The following is a 17,928-nucleotide window of genomic DNA, read 5'->3' on the forward strand; positions in this document are numbered from 1 at the left end:
GTGAGCGTGTTTGATAGGAGTGAATGGAGACAAATGGTTTTTAATACTTGACGTGCTGTTGGAGTGTGAGCAAAGTAACATTTATGAAGGGATTCAGGGAAACCGGCAGGCCGGACTTGAGTCCTGGAGATGGGAAGTACAGTGCCTGCACTCTGAAGGAGGGGTGTTAATGTTGCAGTTTAAAAACTGTAGTGTAAAGCACCCTTCTGGCAAGACAGTGATGGAGTGAATGATGGTGAAAGTTTTTCTTTTTCGGGCCACCCTGCCTTGGTGGGAATCGGCCGGTGTGATAATAATAAAAAATATATATATATATATATATATATATATATATATATATATATATATATATATATATATATATATATATATATATATATATATATATATATATACAGTGGACCCCCGGTTAACGATTTTAATCCGTGCAAGAGGGCTCATCGTTATGCGAAATAATCGTTATGCGAATGAATTTTCCCCATAAGAAATAATGGAAATAAAATTAATCCGTGCAAGACGCCCAAAAGTATGAAAAAAAATTTTTTTTACCACATGAAATGTTAATTTTAATACACACAAACTGAAAAAGGCATGCACAATTAAATGACACTTACTTTTATTGAAGATCTGGTGATGATTGATGGGATGGGAGGAGGGGAGAGCATTATCTTCTTACTGTTTAGAAGGGGAATCCCCTTCCATTAGGACTTGAGGTAGTAAGTCCTTTTCTGGGGTTACTTCCCTTCTTTTTTTAATGCCACTAGGGCCAGCTTCAGAGTCACTGGACTTCTTTCGCACAAGATATCTGTCCATAGTGGCCTGTACCTCTCGTTCCTTTATGACTTGCCTAAAGTGTTTCACAACATTGTCAGTGTAATAATCACCAGCACGGCTTGCAATAGCTGTGTGAGGGTGATTTTCATCCATGAAGGTTTGCACTTCAAGCCACTTAGCACAGATTTCCTTTATCTTTGTAGTAGGCAACTTCTTCAATTTCTCTGTCCCCTCCTCTGAACCAGTTTCCCCAGGTCTGGCCTCTTGCTCTTGAAGTTGATCTATCAGCTCATCAGTGGTTAGTTCTTCATTGTCCTCCTCCACCAACTCTTCCACATCCTCCCCACTAACCTCCAACCCCAAGGACTTTCCCAATGCCACAATGGATTCCTCAACTGGCACAGGATTCTCAGGGTTAGCCTCAAACCCTTCAAAATCCCTTTTGTCTACACATTCTGGCCACAGTTTCTTCCAAGCAGAGTTCAAGGTCCTCTTAGTCACTTCCTCCCAAGCCTTACCTATAAGGTTTACACAATTGAGGATATTAAAGTGATCTCTCCAAAACTCTCTTAGAGTCAGTTGAGTTTCTGAGGTCATTACAAAGCACCTTTCAAACAGAGCTTTTGTGTACAGTTTCTTGAAGTTGGAAATAACCTGCTGGTCCATGGGCTGCAGGAGAGGAGTGGTATTAGGAGGCAAAAACTTCACCTTAATGAAGCTCATGTCCCCATAAAGTCGCTCTGCCACGTCTGTAGGATGACCAGGGGCATTGTCTAACACCAGGAGGCACTTAAGTTCTAATTTCTTTTCAGTTAGGTAATCTTTCACATTGGGGGCAAATGCATGGTGTAACCAGTTATAGAAAAATTCCCTAGTGACCCATGCCTTACTGTTTGCCCTCCACAGCACACACAAATTATCCTTGAGGACATTCTTTTGCCTGAACGCTCTGGGAGTTTCAGAGTGATACACTAATAAAGGCTTCACTTTGCAATCACCAGTAGCATTGGCACACATCAACAAAGTAAGCCTGTCTTTCATAGGCTTATGTCCTGGGAGTGCCTTTTCCTCCTGAGTAATGTAGGTCCTGCTTGGCATTTTCTTCCAGAACAGGCCTGTTTCATCACAATTAAACACTTGTTCAGGTTTCAGTCCTTCAGTTTCTATGTACTCCTTGAATTCCTGCACATATTTTTCAGCCGCTTTGTGGTCCGAACTGGCAGCCTCACCATGCCTTATCACACTATGGATGCCACTACGCTTCTTAAATCTCTCAAACCAACCTTTGCTGGCCTTAAATTCACTCACATCATCACTAGTTGCAGGCATTTTTTTAATTAAATCCTCATGCAACTTCCTAGCCTTTTCACATATGATCGCTTGAGAGACGCTATCTCCTGCTATCTGTTTTTCATTTATCCACACCAATAAGAGTCTCTCAACATCTTCCATCACTTGCGATCTTTGTTTCGAAAACACAGTTGAACCTTTGGCAAGAACAGCTTCCTTGATTGTCTTTCTGGTGCCCACAATAGTAGCGATGGTTGATTGGGGTTTCTTGTACAGCTTGACTAGGTCGGCTATACGCACTCCACTTTCATACTTATCAATTATCTCTTTCTTCATTTCTATAGTAATTCTTACCCTTTGAGGTGTAGGGTTGGCACTAGAAGCTTTCTTGGGGCCCATGGTCACTTATTTTCCAGAAACAGCACCGAAAATACTGTAATAATACGAAATATTCCGAGTGTATGCTTGGATGTTACCGCGGAGGCTGGCTGGTAAACAATGGGACGGCTGGCACATGTGAGGCTGGCTGAGGGCACATTGGACGCGTCTCGGACGAAAATCGGTAAGCGGGTTTTTAATCGGTATGCGCGGCAAAAATTTTGCGATAAAAGTAATCGGTATGCGGAAAAATCGCTATGTGATGCCATCGTTATGCGGGGGTCCACTGTATATATATATATATATATATATATATATATATATATATATATATATATATTATATATATATTATATATTTATATAAATATAGGGAAGTACCACCTCTATGACTGGACTGGGGACCCTCATCCTCAGAGAAGACAATAAACGTACCTCAGGGAAAACTCAAGGTTCTCCTCGGAGCTGTTTGAATATTTTCTTCTACAACCCCCTATATTTTATATTCTATGTGAACATTTATTAATAAACAGAATACCTTTACAGAAAACACAAACATGAATACAATGGTACAATGTATTAAAGATTATGAATTTCCTTCAGCTCTTCCGAAGCTGGACGCGAGCCAAGTATGCAGCAAGCATTTCCCCTCTGGATGGCCACACTGAGGCGTTGGAACATGAAAGTGGCTGCCCTTGGGTCCCTGGTGGTGTCGATGAGTCTGGAACCCAATTCTTTAAGGAAGTGTGTGGCATTTTTTCCCCATGATCCCAAGGTCTCTGATCCCACTGGGACAAGTTGATACTGTTGGCTTATGTCCCTGTACTTGCTGATCTTGTACTCCTCCCTGTGGTCAGCAGCTCCTCCCTGTCACCCGACACTGTGATGGATATAGGTGTCAGCCAGTGTGGACACACAGGTATAGTCCCACGCTAAGAGCTTGCCATTCTTCCAAGGATAGATGGTGATCCCGTCGGGGCAGTTTGCTGGGTTGTGGGTATTGTTGGCTGCTAGTGATCGGGGCTCCCTCTCAGCTTGGCATCCAGCTGTAGCAAGGGTTCTCTTTATGATGTCGTTGACCTCATTGTGTCTTGCATGCCAGCCCTTGGTTTTGGAACAGTTAAGACCATGTAGACCGTATTGGTCTGCTTGTGCTTCATCGCAAATACACATATATTCTGTGTGAAATGTGGCAGCAAGGCACAGAGCCACTGCAATACGGAGGGTCTTAGTGTCGAGTCTCGCTCCCATTGCCGATATAGGAGCTGTTTGGAGGAAGTCCCCGGAGTGAGGTGCACTCACAGCCTAGAGACGGGCAATCTCCCTATCTGATGTTGCAGCCCTGAGCATGTTGGCAAGCACCTTTTCAGCGATCGGGCCATCCCAGCTTGACTGTGAGCCAGTGCTGCACTAGGGTTTGGTGCTGGAGCAGCAAGAGTCTCCCATTCAATGATGGCACTGGCATAGCTAGGGTCCTGTATTCCTGCTCAGTCACTGAGGTTATAAGGAAGAATTTGTCTTATCAACTCGTTTGATGCTATGGAAGAGGATGAGAAAGCTGGTAGAGCAATCTGGGAGGATCTGCATACTCCCAGCCCCCCAAGCCTGACTGGAAGTGAGGCTTGCAACCACTGTCCATCTTCAAGGGAAAGATTCAATACACTCTCTAGCATGGTCTTATGGAGAGAGTCATATTACTTGAGTTTTGGACTGCTGAAAGCTGGGGAGCATCTCAGAAAGTAGATAAGTTCTGGGATTGACAGGCACCTGGTGAGTAGGTAGAAGGCATCATGTGTGTCAATGTCTTTCATCCTGCTTTCCATCGTCCGGAGGTTTGAAACTTTTTTTTCTAGGATCAGATCGATGGCACTGGACCCAAGAGGAGCACCAAGGAGAGTGCTATTGGCTGGATCAATGGTTTGTGCTCCTGGTAAAACGGCGCTAATATTCTGGATCATCTGTCGATTGGTAGAAACTATTTCACATTTGGTGGGGTTTAAAGATAGGCCCAGGCGTTCTCATGTCTTTAATTTTACTGATGTCCTCTAGGAGAGATTCTGTTGTGCCAGCTAGAGTACCATCATCCAGGAACCAGATATTGAGCTCACTGGAGAGTGCTTCTGTGGCTTCCTTGATGACCAAACAGAATAGAAAGGGGGCGAGAGGGTCCCCCTGTTGCACGCCCTCACATGAGTCAATTTCATGGTCTCCAAACAATAGTTTGGAAGTCACACTATAACACGATTCTATGAAGGGATAAAGGGAAGGGAAGTTTCTATAAACTGCTTAGAGAGCAGCATCCCTTCTGACTGAATTGAAAGCATTGGCAAAGTCCAATTTGACCAAGGCTTTTTCATCGGACATGTTGTTGATATATACTCATGCTGCGTGGGCAGCTGCTTCACAGCCCTGTTGAATGCCAAAACTGAGCTGAGTTGGTTTCAGCATTGCAGCAGCCTCTTGACTCACCCTTCTTACTGCAGCCTTGGCGACTAGGCGCCGAAGGGTGTTGCCCACTGCAATGGGCCTGATTCCGCCATCCTTTTTCCGGAGGGCACACAATGGGGCACCAAATAAAGGGGTCTGATGGCCTCTGGGGCACTGCCAGCCAGGCACAAGTTGGAAAATTTGGTGAGTTCAGACAGCAGCCTCTCTGAAACATCACCAAGTGCTGGACTGAATATTTGCTTTAAGTGTTGAGGCCTTAAACTGGTGAAACCTCCTGCTGAGCCCTGTGGAAATGACATAGCAACTTTATACACATCAGCATCCTGTCAGGGAGGTCAATGTTGGTACTGGGAGCCCTGGGTGGATGTTTGTCCTTCAGAGCTTGCGCCATGCTGACATCCTTGGGAGCGATGGTATCCTCACTGGTTATAAGCCTCAGAGCTTCAATAGTATTACCCTCTTCTATTTTTTTGCTAATTTGGGCTCTGATTTTTGAGGCGTCGGGTGTCCTGTTGTTGGCATTTGCCCAGTGGGTGTTTGTTGCCCTAGGGGGAAGACGGATGAGGTTGTCATCCCTTGGGAATGCATTTATTGCCCTAATAACATTGTTGCTAGTGACTTGTCCCTCCTTGGTGGGACAGCCAAACAGGCATTGCCAAAAAGCAGCAGGTTGTGCCAGGATCTGTTGTTTAAAGGAGCATCGTTGACTTTCTTCAGGTCAGTGAATTTGCTAGCAGCTTGAGGGCGAGCTGCTTTGGGGATGTGTGTCAGCATCCTGGTGGATGTTAATTTGATTGCAGATTTGAGGTCCTCTGTAGAGGTGAAGTCACGGTAGCTGTCAGCACTGTCTGCTGGGAGGGGCTGTTGGTTGTTCTTAGTTGGAGCTCTCCTGGAGCCTATATATATGTACAGTGGACCCCCGCATAGCGAACGCCTTGCATAGCGAACATTCCGCATAGCGAACGCTTTGATCGCTAAAATTTTGCCCCGCATAGTAGACAAAAACCCGCTCAGCGAACTTCGTCCGAGACGCGTCCAATGTGGGCCCTCAGCCAGCCTCACATGTGCCGCCCGTCCCATTGTTTACCAGCTAGCCTCCGCGGTAACATTCAAGCATACACTCGGAATATTTCGTATTATTACAGTGTTTTCGGTTCTGTTTGTTGAAAATAAGTGACCATGGGCCCCAAGAAAGCTTCTAGTGCCAACCCTGTGGTAAAAAGGGTGAGAATTAGTATGGAAATTAAGAAAGATTTTGAAGGGTTTGGGGCTAACCCTGAGAAGCCTATGCCAGTTGTGGAATCCATTGTGCCTACTTCAAAAATTAAGGAAATGTGTGCACAGTGGGTTGAACTGCAAACCTTTATGGATGAAAATCACCCTGACACAGCTGTTGCAAGGCGTGCTGGTGACTATTTCAATGACAATGTTATGGCCCATTTTAGACAAATCGTAAAGGAACGGGAGGTACAGAGCTCTATGGACAGAAAGAAGTCCAGTGACTCTGAAGCTGGTCCTAGTGGCATTAAAAGAAGAAGGGAAGTAACCCCGGAAAAGGACTTGCCTCCTCAAGTGTTAATGGAAGGGGATTCCCCTTCTAAACACTAACACTCTCTCTCCCCTCCTCCCATCCCATCAATCATCACCAGATCTTCAATAAAAGTAAGTGTCATGTAATTGTGCATGCCTTTTTCAGTTTGTGTGTACTAAAATTAACATTTTTTTGTGGTAAAAAAATTTTTTTTTCATACTTTTGGGTGTCTTGCACGGATTAATTTTATTTCCATTATTTCTTATGGGGAAAATTAATTCGCATAGCGAACATTTCGCATAACGACCAGCCCTCTTGCACGGATTAAGTTCGCTATGCGGGGGTCCACTGTATATATCAAGTGTTTATTTATAAATATATTAAACAACCGTGGTTGTTTAATATATTTATAGATGGGGTTGTAAGAGAAGTAAATGCGAGGGTCTTGGCAAGAGGCGTGGAGTTAAAAGATAAAGAATCACACACAAAGTGGGAGTTGTCACAGCTGCTCTTTGCTGATGACACTGTGCTCTTGGGAGATTCTGAAGAGAAGCTGCAGAGATTGGTGGATGAATTTGGTAGGGTGTGCAAAAGAAGAAAATTAAAGGTGAATACAGGAAAGAGTAAGGTTATGAGGATAACAAAAAGATTAGGTGATGAAAGATTGAATATCAGATTGGAGGGAGAGAGTATGGAGGAGGTGAACGTATTCAGATATTTGGGAGTGGACGTGTCAGCGGATGGGTCTATGAAAGATGAGGTGAATCATAGAATTGATGAGGGAAAAAGAGTGAGTGGTGCACTTAGGAGTCTGTGGAGACAAAGAACTTTGTCCTTGGAGGCAAAGAGGGGAATGTATGAGAGTATAGTTTTACCAACGCTCTTATATGGGTGTGAAGCGTGGGTGATGAATGTTGCAGCGAGGAGAAGGCTGGAGGCAGTGGAGATGTCATGTCTGAGGGCAATGTGTGGTGTGAATATAATGCAGAGAATTCGTAGTTTGGAAGTTAGGAGGAGGTGCGGGATTACCAAAACTGTTGTCCAGAGGGCTGAGGAAGGGTTGTTGAGGTGGTTCGGACATGTAGAGAGAATGGAGCGAAACAGAATGACTTCAAGAGTGTATCAGTCTGTAGTGGAAGGAAGGAGGGGTAGGGGTCGGCCTAGGAAGGGTTGGAGGGAGGGGGTAAAGGAGGTTTTGTGTGCGAGGGGCTTGGACTTCCAGCAGGCATGCGTGAGCGTGTTTGATAGGAGTGAATGGAGACAAATGGTTTTTAATACTTGACGTGCTGTTGGAGTGTGAGCAAAGTAACATTTATGAAGGGATTCAGGGAAACCGGCAGGCCGGACTTGAGTCCTGGAGATGGGAAGTACAGTGCCTGCACTCTGAAGGAGGGGTGTTAATGTTGCAGTTTAAAAACTGTAGTGTAAAGCACCCTTCTGGCAAGACAGTGATGGAGTGAATGATGGTGAAACTTTTTCTTTTTCGGGCCACCCTGCCTTGGTGGGAATCGGCCAGTGTGATAATAATAAAAATTAAAAGTTAAGTAGACAATATTTTTTCTTCATAAAATTTTACTTAGTTTAGTGAATGACTTTTTCTTTTCTAATATTTTAAGGTAATTAATGTACCAATGTACTATAATGTACCAATGTACTGTAATGTACCAATGTACTGTAATGTACCAATGTACTGTAATGTACCAAGGTACTGTAATGTACCAAGGTACTGTAATGTACCAAGGTACTGTAATGTACCAACATACTGTAATGTACCAATGTAGTGTAACATACCAATGTACTGTAATGTACCAAGATACTGTAATATACCAATGTACTGTAATGTACCAAGATACTGTAATGTACCAAGGTACTGTAATGTACCAAGGTACTGTAATGTACCAAGGTACTGTAATGTACCAAGGTACTGTAATGTACCAAGGTACTGTAATGTACCAAGGTACTGTAATGTACCAAGGTACTGTAATGTACCAAGGTACTGTAATGTACCAACATACTGTAATGTACCAATGTACTGTAATGTATGTTATTATACTATGCAACAGTGAGTGGTACTTTGAGGTATCTAATTTTACCATGTAACTGGCAGGACTTGGACATTCTTCAGAGGAGGTGCCTTGATAGTGAGGGGGCTCTTGATCCAGGGAACTGGAGTTTCTCTTCCTTGAAATGAACCAGATTATCTCTCATTTCCTAGGTGCTGTATGATCCTTACACTGGTTTAGCACCTCACAATGACGATAATAATAATAGAGTACTTATGTACTTATATAACTAAATTAGGGCTTAGAGGATATAGGTTATACAGGAAATGTTATATCATGAAATTACATAATATTCTATTGATTTTTTTTTTTTTTTTGCATCAGACAAGGTCATAACCTTAAAATTCTATGAAATAAGTCTTCTCAGAGAAGAGTCCTTAATGCCAGTGAGGGGCTTTTGATTCAAGGAACTGGGCCTGTCCTTGGACTGAACCTGAATGCCTCCCATTTTCCCAAAGCACTATATGACCCTATGAGTTTAGTGCTCCCCTATGAGTGTAATAATCTGAAGTGTGTTGCCTCAACTCTGTAGTTTCAAATATTAATATAAATTATTTTCACTTATTCATAGAGGAACACTAAACCATTAGGGATTTATACATTATAATCAAAACTACGCACTAAACCCACCAGGGTCATACAGTGCTGCAGGGGCTTATAGAGCACCTGGGAAATTGAATGAAAATCAAATTTGATCCAGGGAACGGGAAGAGAAGCGTAGCTCCAACGCCTTAAATCAAAATCCCTTCACCTGCATCAAAGCATCCCCCTTGAAGGGCGAGATATGATAAGAGAGATAAAGTATTAACTTGCTGCATCAACAAGTAACATTCACACAAGACTTTACCCAAATGTTCCTTGACCAATCTTGTCAAGTTTTTCATATTTGCTGACTTCGTCACAGTAAGGAAAGTTGAGGTCTTCATACATCTTTTCCCTACACCCCATCATCTTGACGACCTTCTTGTTCCCTTCTTTGTACAGTTTACATTAAGACAATTCACCTAAGATTGTCTTCTCACAATTTTGATTAATCAACAGAAACTTCCTTTCGTTTATTTACTTCTCTCAGGTGAACCAACTTGAGTCTTTCACTTTTTTAATCTATTTGGGCGATAAAGAGCAAGTAAAAAGAAAAACTGTATATATGTATTATATAAACATTAAATACTCTATGAAGCTGCACGGATAAATACATAAATAACAATTTTTAAGTTTCGTATATTCAATGTAAATGAAGCGTTGTGGTTGGTATTCCCGCCTGCTATAAACAACGTCAAAGATGATGGAGTCTGACGTGAGGTTCACACTTTGAACAAAGTTTGCGGCTTCTGTGCCGCTGTTGGAGTACTAACTGGGGACGTTTCGCCCAACCCCCATGCCTTGAGTAACAGTGACGAATGTCCCCTCCTTTCTTTTCCTGCAACGTTTGTCCTTAATTATTCATTGTCCGCTGGCGGGTAGGAGAGTCGGGACGCCATGCTTCAACTCATAGGCCCCAGAAAAGCCTGTTCTTGTTGTCTCACATATAAGGGTAATGACTCAATAAGTTTATTTAGGCGCAAGTTTACACAATTTTTGGATTATTACAATTGTATTGCATAGTAACATATGTGTAAATTACCTAGGATAACCCCCAAAAATGTCAGATACATTTCCATTATGGTTTTTTTGAAGAATAGTGATGTGACAATGCTCAGTGTCCCGTTACTCGGTTGGTAGCGTATTCAGCTCACACACTGAGGTCCGGAGTTCGATCCCCGGTAAAGGAAACAACCTGCTGTCCATGTTCATCAAGCAGTGAAATAGGTACCTGGGTGTTAGTGGACTGGTGTGGATCGCATCCTGAGGACAAAATTGACCTAATTTTCCCAAAATGCTCGGTATACTGTATGTATGAGTTATAGCATCAAGGCAGGTGGGGGGAGGGTGCCTTGATGCTGGTGAGGAGCTCTTGATCCAAGAAATGGGACTTGCGTTCCCCCTGACTGAGATATGATTGTCTCCCTCTCCAAGGTGCTGCATGACCCCGTAGGTTTAGCGTTCTCCCCTGAACATATTAATGATATTACAATACGTAGAGCATGGAAGACTACAAAGATGTGTAGTGTATGTGGGAGTGAGGACAAGTGCTGGTAGTAGTTTGTAGTACCAGGAATATTATCAGGTACTGTAGTAACAGGAATATTGCCAGGTACTGTAGCATCAGGAATATTGTCCAGGTTTTGATGTACGGAATCTTCAGGCAAGGCTCGACGCAGTTGAACCGGCGATCCAGTTTACACTAGAAGAAGAGAACAGGACGATAATAAACTGTGCACGATTAGGGTCACAAGTGACATGGTCCTTAGGCAAATAGATAAATTAAAACCTAACAAATCCCCAGGCCCTGATGAACTGTATGCAAGGGTTCTAAAGGAATGTAAAGAGGAGCTAATCTTTTCAACATATCACTACAAACTGGCATGGTGCCAGATAAGTGGAAAATGGCAAATGTGATACCTATTTTCAAAACAGGTGACAGGTCCTTAGCTTCGAACTATAGACCAATAAGCCTAACCTCTATAGTGGGAAAATTTATGGAATCAATAATTGCCGAGGCAGTTCGTAGCCACCTTGAAAAGCATAAATTAATCAACGAATCTCAGCATGGTTTTACAAAGGGGCGTTCCTGCCTTACGAATTTATTAACTTTTTTCACTAAGGTATTTGAGGAGGTAGATCATGGTAATGAATATGATATTGTGTATATGGACTTCAGTAAGGCTTTTGACAGGGTCACACATCAGAGACTATTGAGGAAAATTAAAGCACATGGAATAGGAGGAGAAATTTTTTCCTGGATAGAGGCATGGTTGACAAATAGGCAGCAGAGAGTTTGCATAAATGGGGAGAAATCAGAGTGGGGAAGCGTCACGAGCGGTGTTCCACAGGGGTCAGTGTTGGGCCCCCTGCTGTTCACAATCTACATAAACGACATAGATGAGGGCATAAAGAGCGACATCGGCAAGTTTGCCGATGACACCAAAATAGGCCGTCGAATTCATTCTGACGAGGACATTCGAGCACTCCAGGAAGATTTGAATAGACTGATGCAGTGGTCGGAGAAGTGGCAGATGCAGTTTAATATAGACAAATGCAAAGTTCTAAATGTTGGACAGGACAATAACCATGCCACATATAAACTAAATAATGTAGATCTTAATATTACGGATTGCGAAAAAGATTTAGGAGTTCTGGTTAGCAGTAATCTGAAACCAAGACAACAGTGCATAAGTGTTCGCAATAAAGCTAATAGAATCCTTGGCTTCATATCAAGAAGCATAAATAATAGGAGTCTTCAGGTTGTTCTTCAACTCTATACATCATTGGTTAGGCCTCATTTAGATTATGCTGCACAGTTTTGGTCACCGTATTACAGGATGGATATAAATTCTCTGGAAAATGTACAAAGGAGGATGACAAAGTTGATCCCATGTATCAGAAACCTTCCCTATGAGGATAGACTAAAGGCCCTGAATCTGCACTCTCTAGAAAGACGTAGAATTAGGGGGGATATGATTGAGGTGTATAAATGGAAGACGGGAATAAATAAAGGGGATGTAAATAGTGTGCTGAAAATATCTAGCCTAGACAGGACTCGCAGCAATGGTTTTAAGTTGGAAAAATTCAGATTCAGGAAGGATATAGGAAAGTACTGGTTTGGTAATAGAGTTGTGGATGAGTGGAACAAACTCCCGAGTACAGTTATAGAGGCCAGAACGTTGTGTAGCTTTAAAAATAGGTTGGATAAATACATGAGTGGATGTGGGTGGGTGTGAGTTGGACCTGATAGCTTGTGCTACCAGGTCGGTTGCCGTGTTCCTCCCTTAAGTCAATGTGACCTGACCTGACTAGGTTGGGTGCATTGGCTTAAGCCGGTAGGAGACTTGGACCTGCCTCGCATGGGCCAGTAGACCTTCTACAGTGTTCCTTCTTTCTTATGTTCTTATGTTCTTAAGAGTCCAATGACAAGCTACCTTTCCTCGACGTCCTCTTTCACAAAGTAGACAACAACCTAAGATTTCAAGTTTATCGGAAACCTACCAATAATATATTATTCCAGACAATGGAACAATACTCTTCTCCAGACTGAGGGACTGACCACCTCAAAACTTTAAGGGTGATGGACTGATTACATCGTCTTCAAGTCTCTTCTGCTTCTATCAACTTTGCTGTACTCGACTGAAGAAGCCTACTGTGTAGGCGAAACGTTTCGAAATAAAGATACCTAACTGTTGCATATGTGTCTTACCTAAACAACCTGTCGGTATTTTATACCATTTTATTGTTCAACCTTCACTGAGTTACATTTTCCTTCCGTTTTCATCAAAGACTGCAAGAAAAGAGCTCTTCAGATTATTAATTCTCCACGCACCAACATCACTCCCAACAAAGTTATAATTCTTCCCAACAGGCAGGTTGTACTGAACGTTTCTAAAGTACTTTCACAAGCTAACACCAGAGTTGCCATCGCTTCCAGCACTTCAATAAAGGATTTGACCAGGACAAAATCAAAGCACCACGAACCAGTCAATGCAGGGGTTTACACTGTACCCTGTGGAGGTTGCGACAAGATTTATGTAGGTGAAACAGCAAGAAACCTCGACACCCGCCTCAATGAACACATTTATGCATGTAGGAACGATAACTTGAACAACGCCTGTGTACAACACCGAAATTCCACTAATCATCTCATGAAGTTCAGGGATGCCCAATTAGTGATCAAAGAAACTAATTTCTGCAGACGCAAGTGCCTCGAATCAGCACTAATCGCTGTTTCGAATACAGTTAAACAAAACAAAGGCAGCTTCACCATCTCTGAAGTCTTTGCAAGAATCCTCCTGAAAACAGTAAACCCTGCCATCACATAGTCTCTCCTGTTAATACTACACAAAGCACATTACAGAGAGTGAACACTGAAACAGGCCTTCTCTATCCAGTCTATATTTGTCTAACCTATTTTTATGTTACGCAAGTAATAGCTTTTATATCCTTTTACTCATGTACGAGTTAATTGCTCTACCATATTGTATTACTACTACTACTACAACTTATGTCACTTCTACTACTACTACCACTAGTGTGGAAAATATATAGTATATTTTCCGAAAATAGTGTATTGGTATGTAAATTAATAAAATATATTGTATTTAATAAAAATTATATTATAAAAATGGGAAGCCTGTGCCTGTGCAGAAGAGACTCACCATTGTTGTTTGAATTGAGTAACAAACGTTAGTGAATAATGTGAAGAATTTTCGTGCTCTAGAGGTAAAATTGGGCTGACACTTCTCAAATAGGAGCCAAAATTGTTGGATGTGCATTCCTGCATAACTTGAGATATCAGGCGACTGGACAAGACAGCTCCAGGAACCTCAGATAAGTTTGTTTATGTTTGTAACTCTGGCCAGTGTTATTTTCATGGATAGACAGTGAGGTTTTCTGAGTATGATACGCCTTAATCTCCAGTCAAATTGGTGAGTGATATTAAGATATATTCTCCTTATGTTATGTAAATGTGTATATATATAATAATTTATTAATTTTAATATACAATCCACAAATTTATATATTTACCAGAATTCCTGGTGATACATATTTCATTTGTAATTAATAGGTCTAGAGCAACTTGTGGATATGACAGTTGTAAGTATCGAAGGAGGACATTTTTGGGACCTAGGTGTCCCAAATTCCTACTTGTCTATGTAACTTTGATAAATAATAATTATCTTTGTTATCATTTACTGTTATGTACATAATGAGTTACATTCAGATAAATGCAATTTTCCATAACTAGTATTGCACCTCACTCTGAGCCTATATATACCCTCTGTGTCCATGTACTGTTCGTAACGGCTTGACAAAGCTCCTGGAGAGCGAAACTTTGCCACAATAAAATGTCACATTAGTTGCACTTGTGTCCTTTTACTTTACAGTAATATTGCCAGGTACTGCAGTAACAGGAATATTGCCAAGTACTGTAGTAACAGGAATATTGCCAGGTACTGTAGTAACAGGAATATTGCCAGGTACTGTAGTAACAGAAATATTGCCAGGTACTGTAGTAACAGGAATATTGCCAGGTACTGTAGCATCAGGAATATTGCCAGGTACTGTAGTAACAGGAATATTGCCAGGTACTGTAGAATCAGGAATATTGCCAGGTACTGTAGTAACAGGAATATTGCCAGGTACTGTAGCATCAAGAATATTGCCAGGTATTGTAGTATCAGGAATATTACCAGGTACTGTGGTAACAGGTATATTTCCAGGTATTGTAGTATCAGGAATATTGCAGGTACTGTAGCATCAGGGATATTGCCAGGTACTGTAGCATCAGGAATATTGCCAGGTATTGCAGTATCAGGAATATTACCAGGTACTGTGGTAACAGGTATATTGCCAGGTATTGTAGTATCAGGAATATTGCCAGGTATTGTAGTAACAGGAATATTGCCAGGTACTGTAGTATCAGGGATATTGCCAGGTACTGAGACCCACATAAAGGATCACTTGGACAACGAAATATGGATCCCAGGTTACAACCTATACAGATGTGACAGAGTGAACAGGCAAAAGGGGGGGTTGGCCTGTACATTGCAGAGTCACTTGTTTGCACAGAACTGCTTAATGCCTCAAATGATGTAGTGGAAGTTTTAGCAGTAAAGATCGAGAACCAAAACCTAGTCATTGTGGTAGTCTACAAGCCTCCGGATGCAACATCCCAGCAATTCCAGGAACAGCTGTTAAAAATTGACCACTGTCTGGAAAATCTTCCAGCTCCTGCACCCAACATCTTGCTCCTGGGGGATTTCAACTTAAGGCACCTAAAATGGAGGAATATAGCAAATAATATTGTTGCAGTAATAACACCAGGATGCAGCTCTGATGAAAACTCATACTCACACGAGCTTTTAAATCTCTGCACAAAATTCAATTTAAACCAGCAAATAATAGAGCCTACTAGACTGAAGAATACACTAGACCTCATCTTCACTAACAATGATGATCTGATAAGAAATGTCATCATATCAAAAACAATATACTCAGATCACAACATAATTGAGGTTCAGACATGTATGCGTGGAGCCCCAGACCGACATAATGAGACTAGTCACGAGGGAGCATCCACCAAATTCAACTTCAATAACAAAAGCATAAAGTGGGACCAAGTAAACCAAGTCCTAACCGATATAAGCTGGGAAGATATACTAAGCAACACAGACCCCAACTTATGCCTAGAACAGATTAACTTGGTGGCACTCAATGTATGCACAAGGCTTATTCCTCTAAGAAAAAGGAGGAGTAGATGTAAAATAGAAAGAGACAGGCGCTCCCTTTACAGGCGACGGAAAAGAATAACAGAGCGGCTAAAAGAGGTCAATATATCTGAAATGCGTAGGGAGACACTGGTCAGAGAAATAGCAAGCATCGAACTTAAGCTAAAGGAATCTTATAGGAGTCAGGAATCGCGGGAAGAACTAAAAGCCATAAATGAAATCGAAAGAAACCCAAAGTATTTCTTCTCCTATGCCAAATCAAAGTCGAGAACAACGTCCAGTATTGGGCCCCTACTTAAACAAGATGGGTCCTACACAGATGACAGCAAGGAAATGAGTGAGCTACTCAAGTCCCAATATGACTCAGTTTTTAGCAAGCCGCTAACCAGACTGAGAGTCAAAGATCAAAATGAATTTTTTATGAGAGAGCCACAAAATTTGATTAACACAAGCCTATCCGATGTTATCCTGACGCCAAATGACTTCGAACAGGCGATAAATGGCAAGCCCATGCACTCTGCCCCAGGGCCAGACTCATGGAACTCCGTGTTCATCAAGAACTGCAAGAAGCCCCTATCACGAGCCTTTTCCATCCTATGGAGAGGGAGCATGGACACGGGGGTCGTCCCACAGTTACTGAAAACAACAGACATAGCCCCACTCCACAAAGGGGGCAGTAAAGCAACAGCAAAGAACTACAGACCAATAGCACTAACATCCCATATCATAAAAATCTTTGAAAGGGTCCTAAGAAGCAAGATCACCACCCATCTAGAAACCCATCAGTTACACAACCCAGGGCAACATGGGTTTAGAACAGGTCGCTCCTGTCTCAACTATTGGATCACTACGACAAAGTCCTAAATGCACTAGAAGACAAAAAGAATGCAGATGTAATATATACAGACTTTGCAAAAGCCTTCGACAAGTGTGACCATGGCGTAATAGCGCACAAAATGCGCGCTAAAGGAATAACAAGGAAAGTCGGTCGATGGATCTATAATTTCCTCACTAACAGAACACAGAGAGTAGTCGTCAACAGAGTAAAGTCCGAGGCAGCTAAGGTGAAAAGCTCTGTTCCACAAGGCACAGTACTCGCTCCCATCTTGTTCCTCATCCTCATATCCGACATAGACAAGGATGTCAGCCACAGCACCGTGTCTTCCTTTGCAGATGACACCCGAATCTGCATGACAGTGTCTTCCATTGCAGACACTGCAAGGCTCCAGGCGGACATCAACCAAATCTTTCAGTGGGCTGCAGAAAACAATATGAAGTTCAACGATGAGAAATTTCAATTACTCAGATATGGTAAACACGAGGAAATTAAATCTTCATCAGAGTACAAAACAAATTCTGGCCACAAAATAGAGCGAAACACCAATGTCAAAGACCTGGGAGTGATCATGTCGAAGGATCTCACCTTCAAGGACCATAATATTGTATCAATCGCTTCTGCTAGAAAAATGACAGGATGGATAATGAGAACCTTTAAAACTAGGGAGGCCAAGCCCATGATGACACTCTTCAGGTCACTTGTTCTATCTAGGCTGGAATATTGCTGCACACTAACAGCACCTTTCAAGGCAGGTGAAATTGCTGACCTAGAAAATGTACAGAGAACCTTCACGGCGTGCATAACGGAGATAAAACACCTCAATTACTGGGAGTGCTTGAGGTTCTTAAACTTGTATTCCCTGGAACGCAGGCGGGAGAGATACATGATTATATACACCTGGAAAATCCTAGAGGAACTAGTACCGAACTTGCACACGAAAATCACTCACTACGAAAGCAAAAGACTTGGCAGACGATGCATCATCCCCCAATGAAAAGCAGGGGTGTCACTAGCACGTTAAGAGACCATACAATAAGTGTCAGGGGCCCGAGACTGTTCAACTGCCTCCCAGCATACATAAGGGGGATTACCAACAGACCCCTGGCAGTCTTCAAGCTGGCACTGGACAAGCACCTAAAGTCGGTTCCTGACCAGCCGGGCTGTGGCTCGTACGTTGGTTTGCGTGCAGCCAGCAGTAACAGCCTGGTTGATCAGGCTCTGATCCACCAGGAGGCCTGGTTACAGACCGGGCCGCGGGGGCGTTGACCCCCGGAACTCTCTCCAG

General features: G+C 42.4%; 1 protein-coding gene across 1 annotated transcript in view; it reads right to left on the reverse strand.

The window, feature by feature from the left end:
* Positions 1-17,928, reverse strand: part of LOC128692965 (cyclin-dependent kinase 9-like) — a 37,848-nt gene that overhangs the window by 19,340 nt on the left and 580 nt on the right. The window contains exon 2 of the mRNA XM_070092025.1: positions 9,331-10,767. Coding sequence (XP_069948126.1) covers positions 9,331-9,434 — 104 coding nt within the window. The 5' untranslated portion in view covers positions 9,435-10,767. The remainder of the gene's footprint in view (positions 1-9,330; positions 10,768-17,928) is intronic.

This window comes from Cherax quadricarinatus, chromosome 38 (assembly GCF_038502225.1).
Source record: "Cherax quadricarinatus isolate ZL_2023a chromosome 38, ASM3850222v1, whole genome shotgun sequence".
NCBI lineage: Eukaryota > Metazoa > Arthropoda > Malacostraca > Decapoda > Parastacidae > Cherax > Cherax quadricarinatus.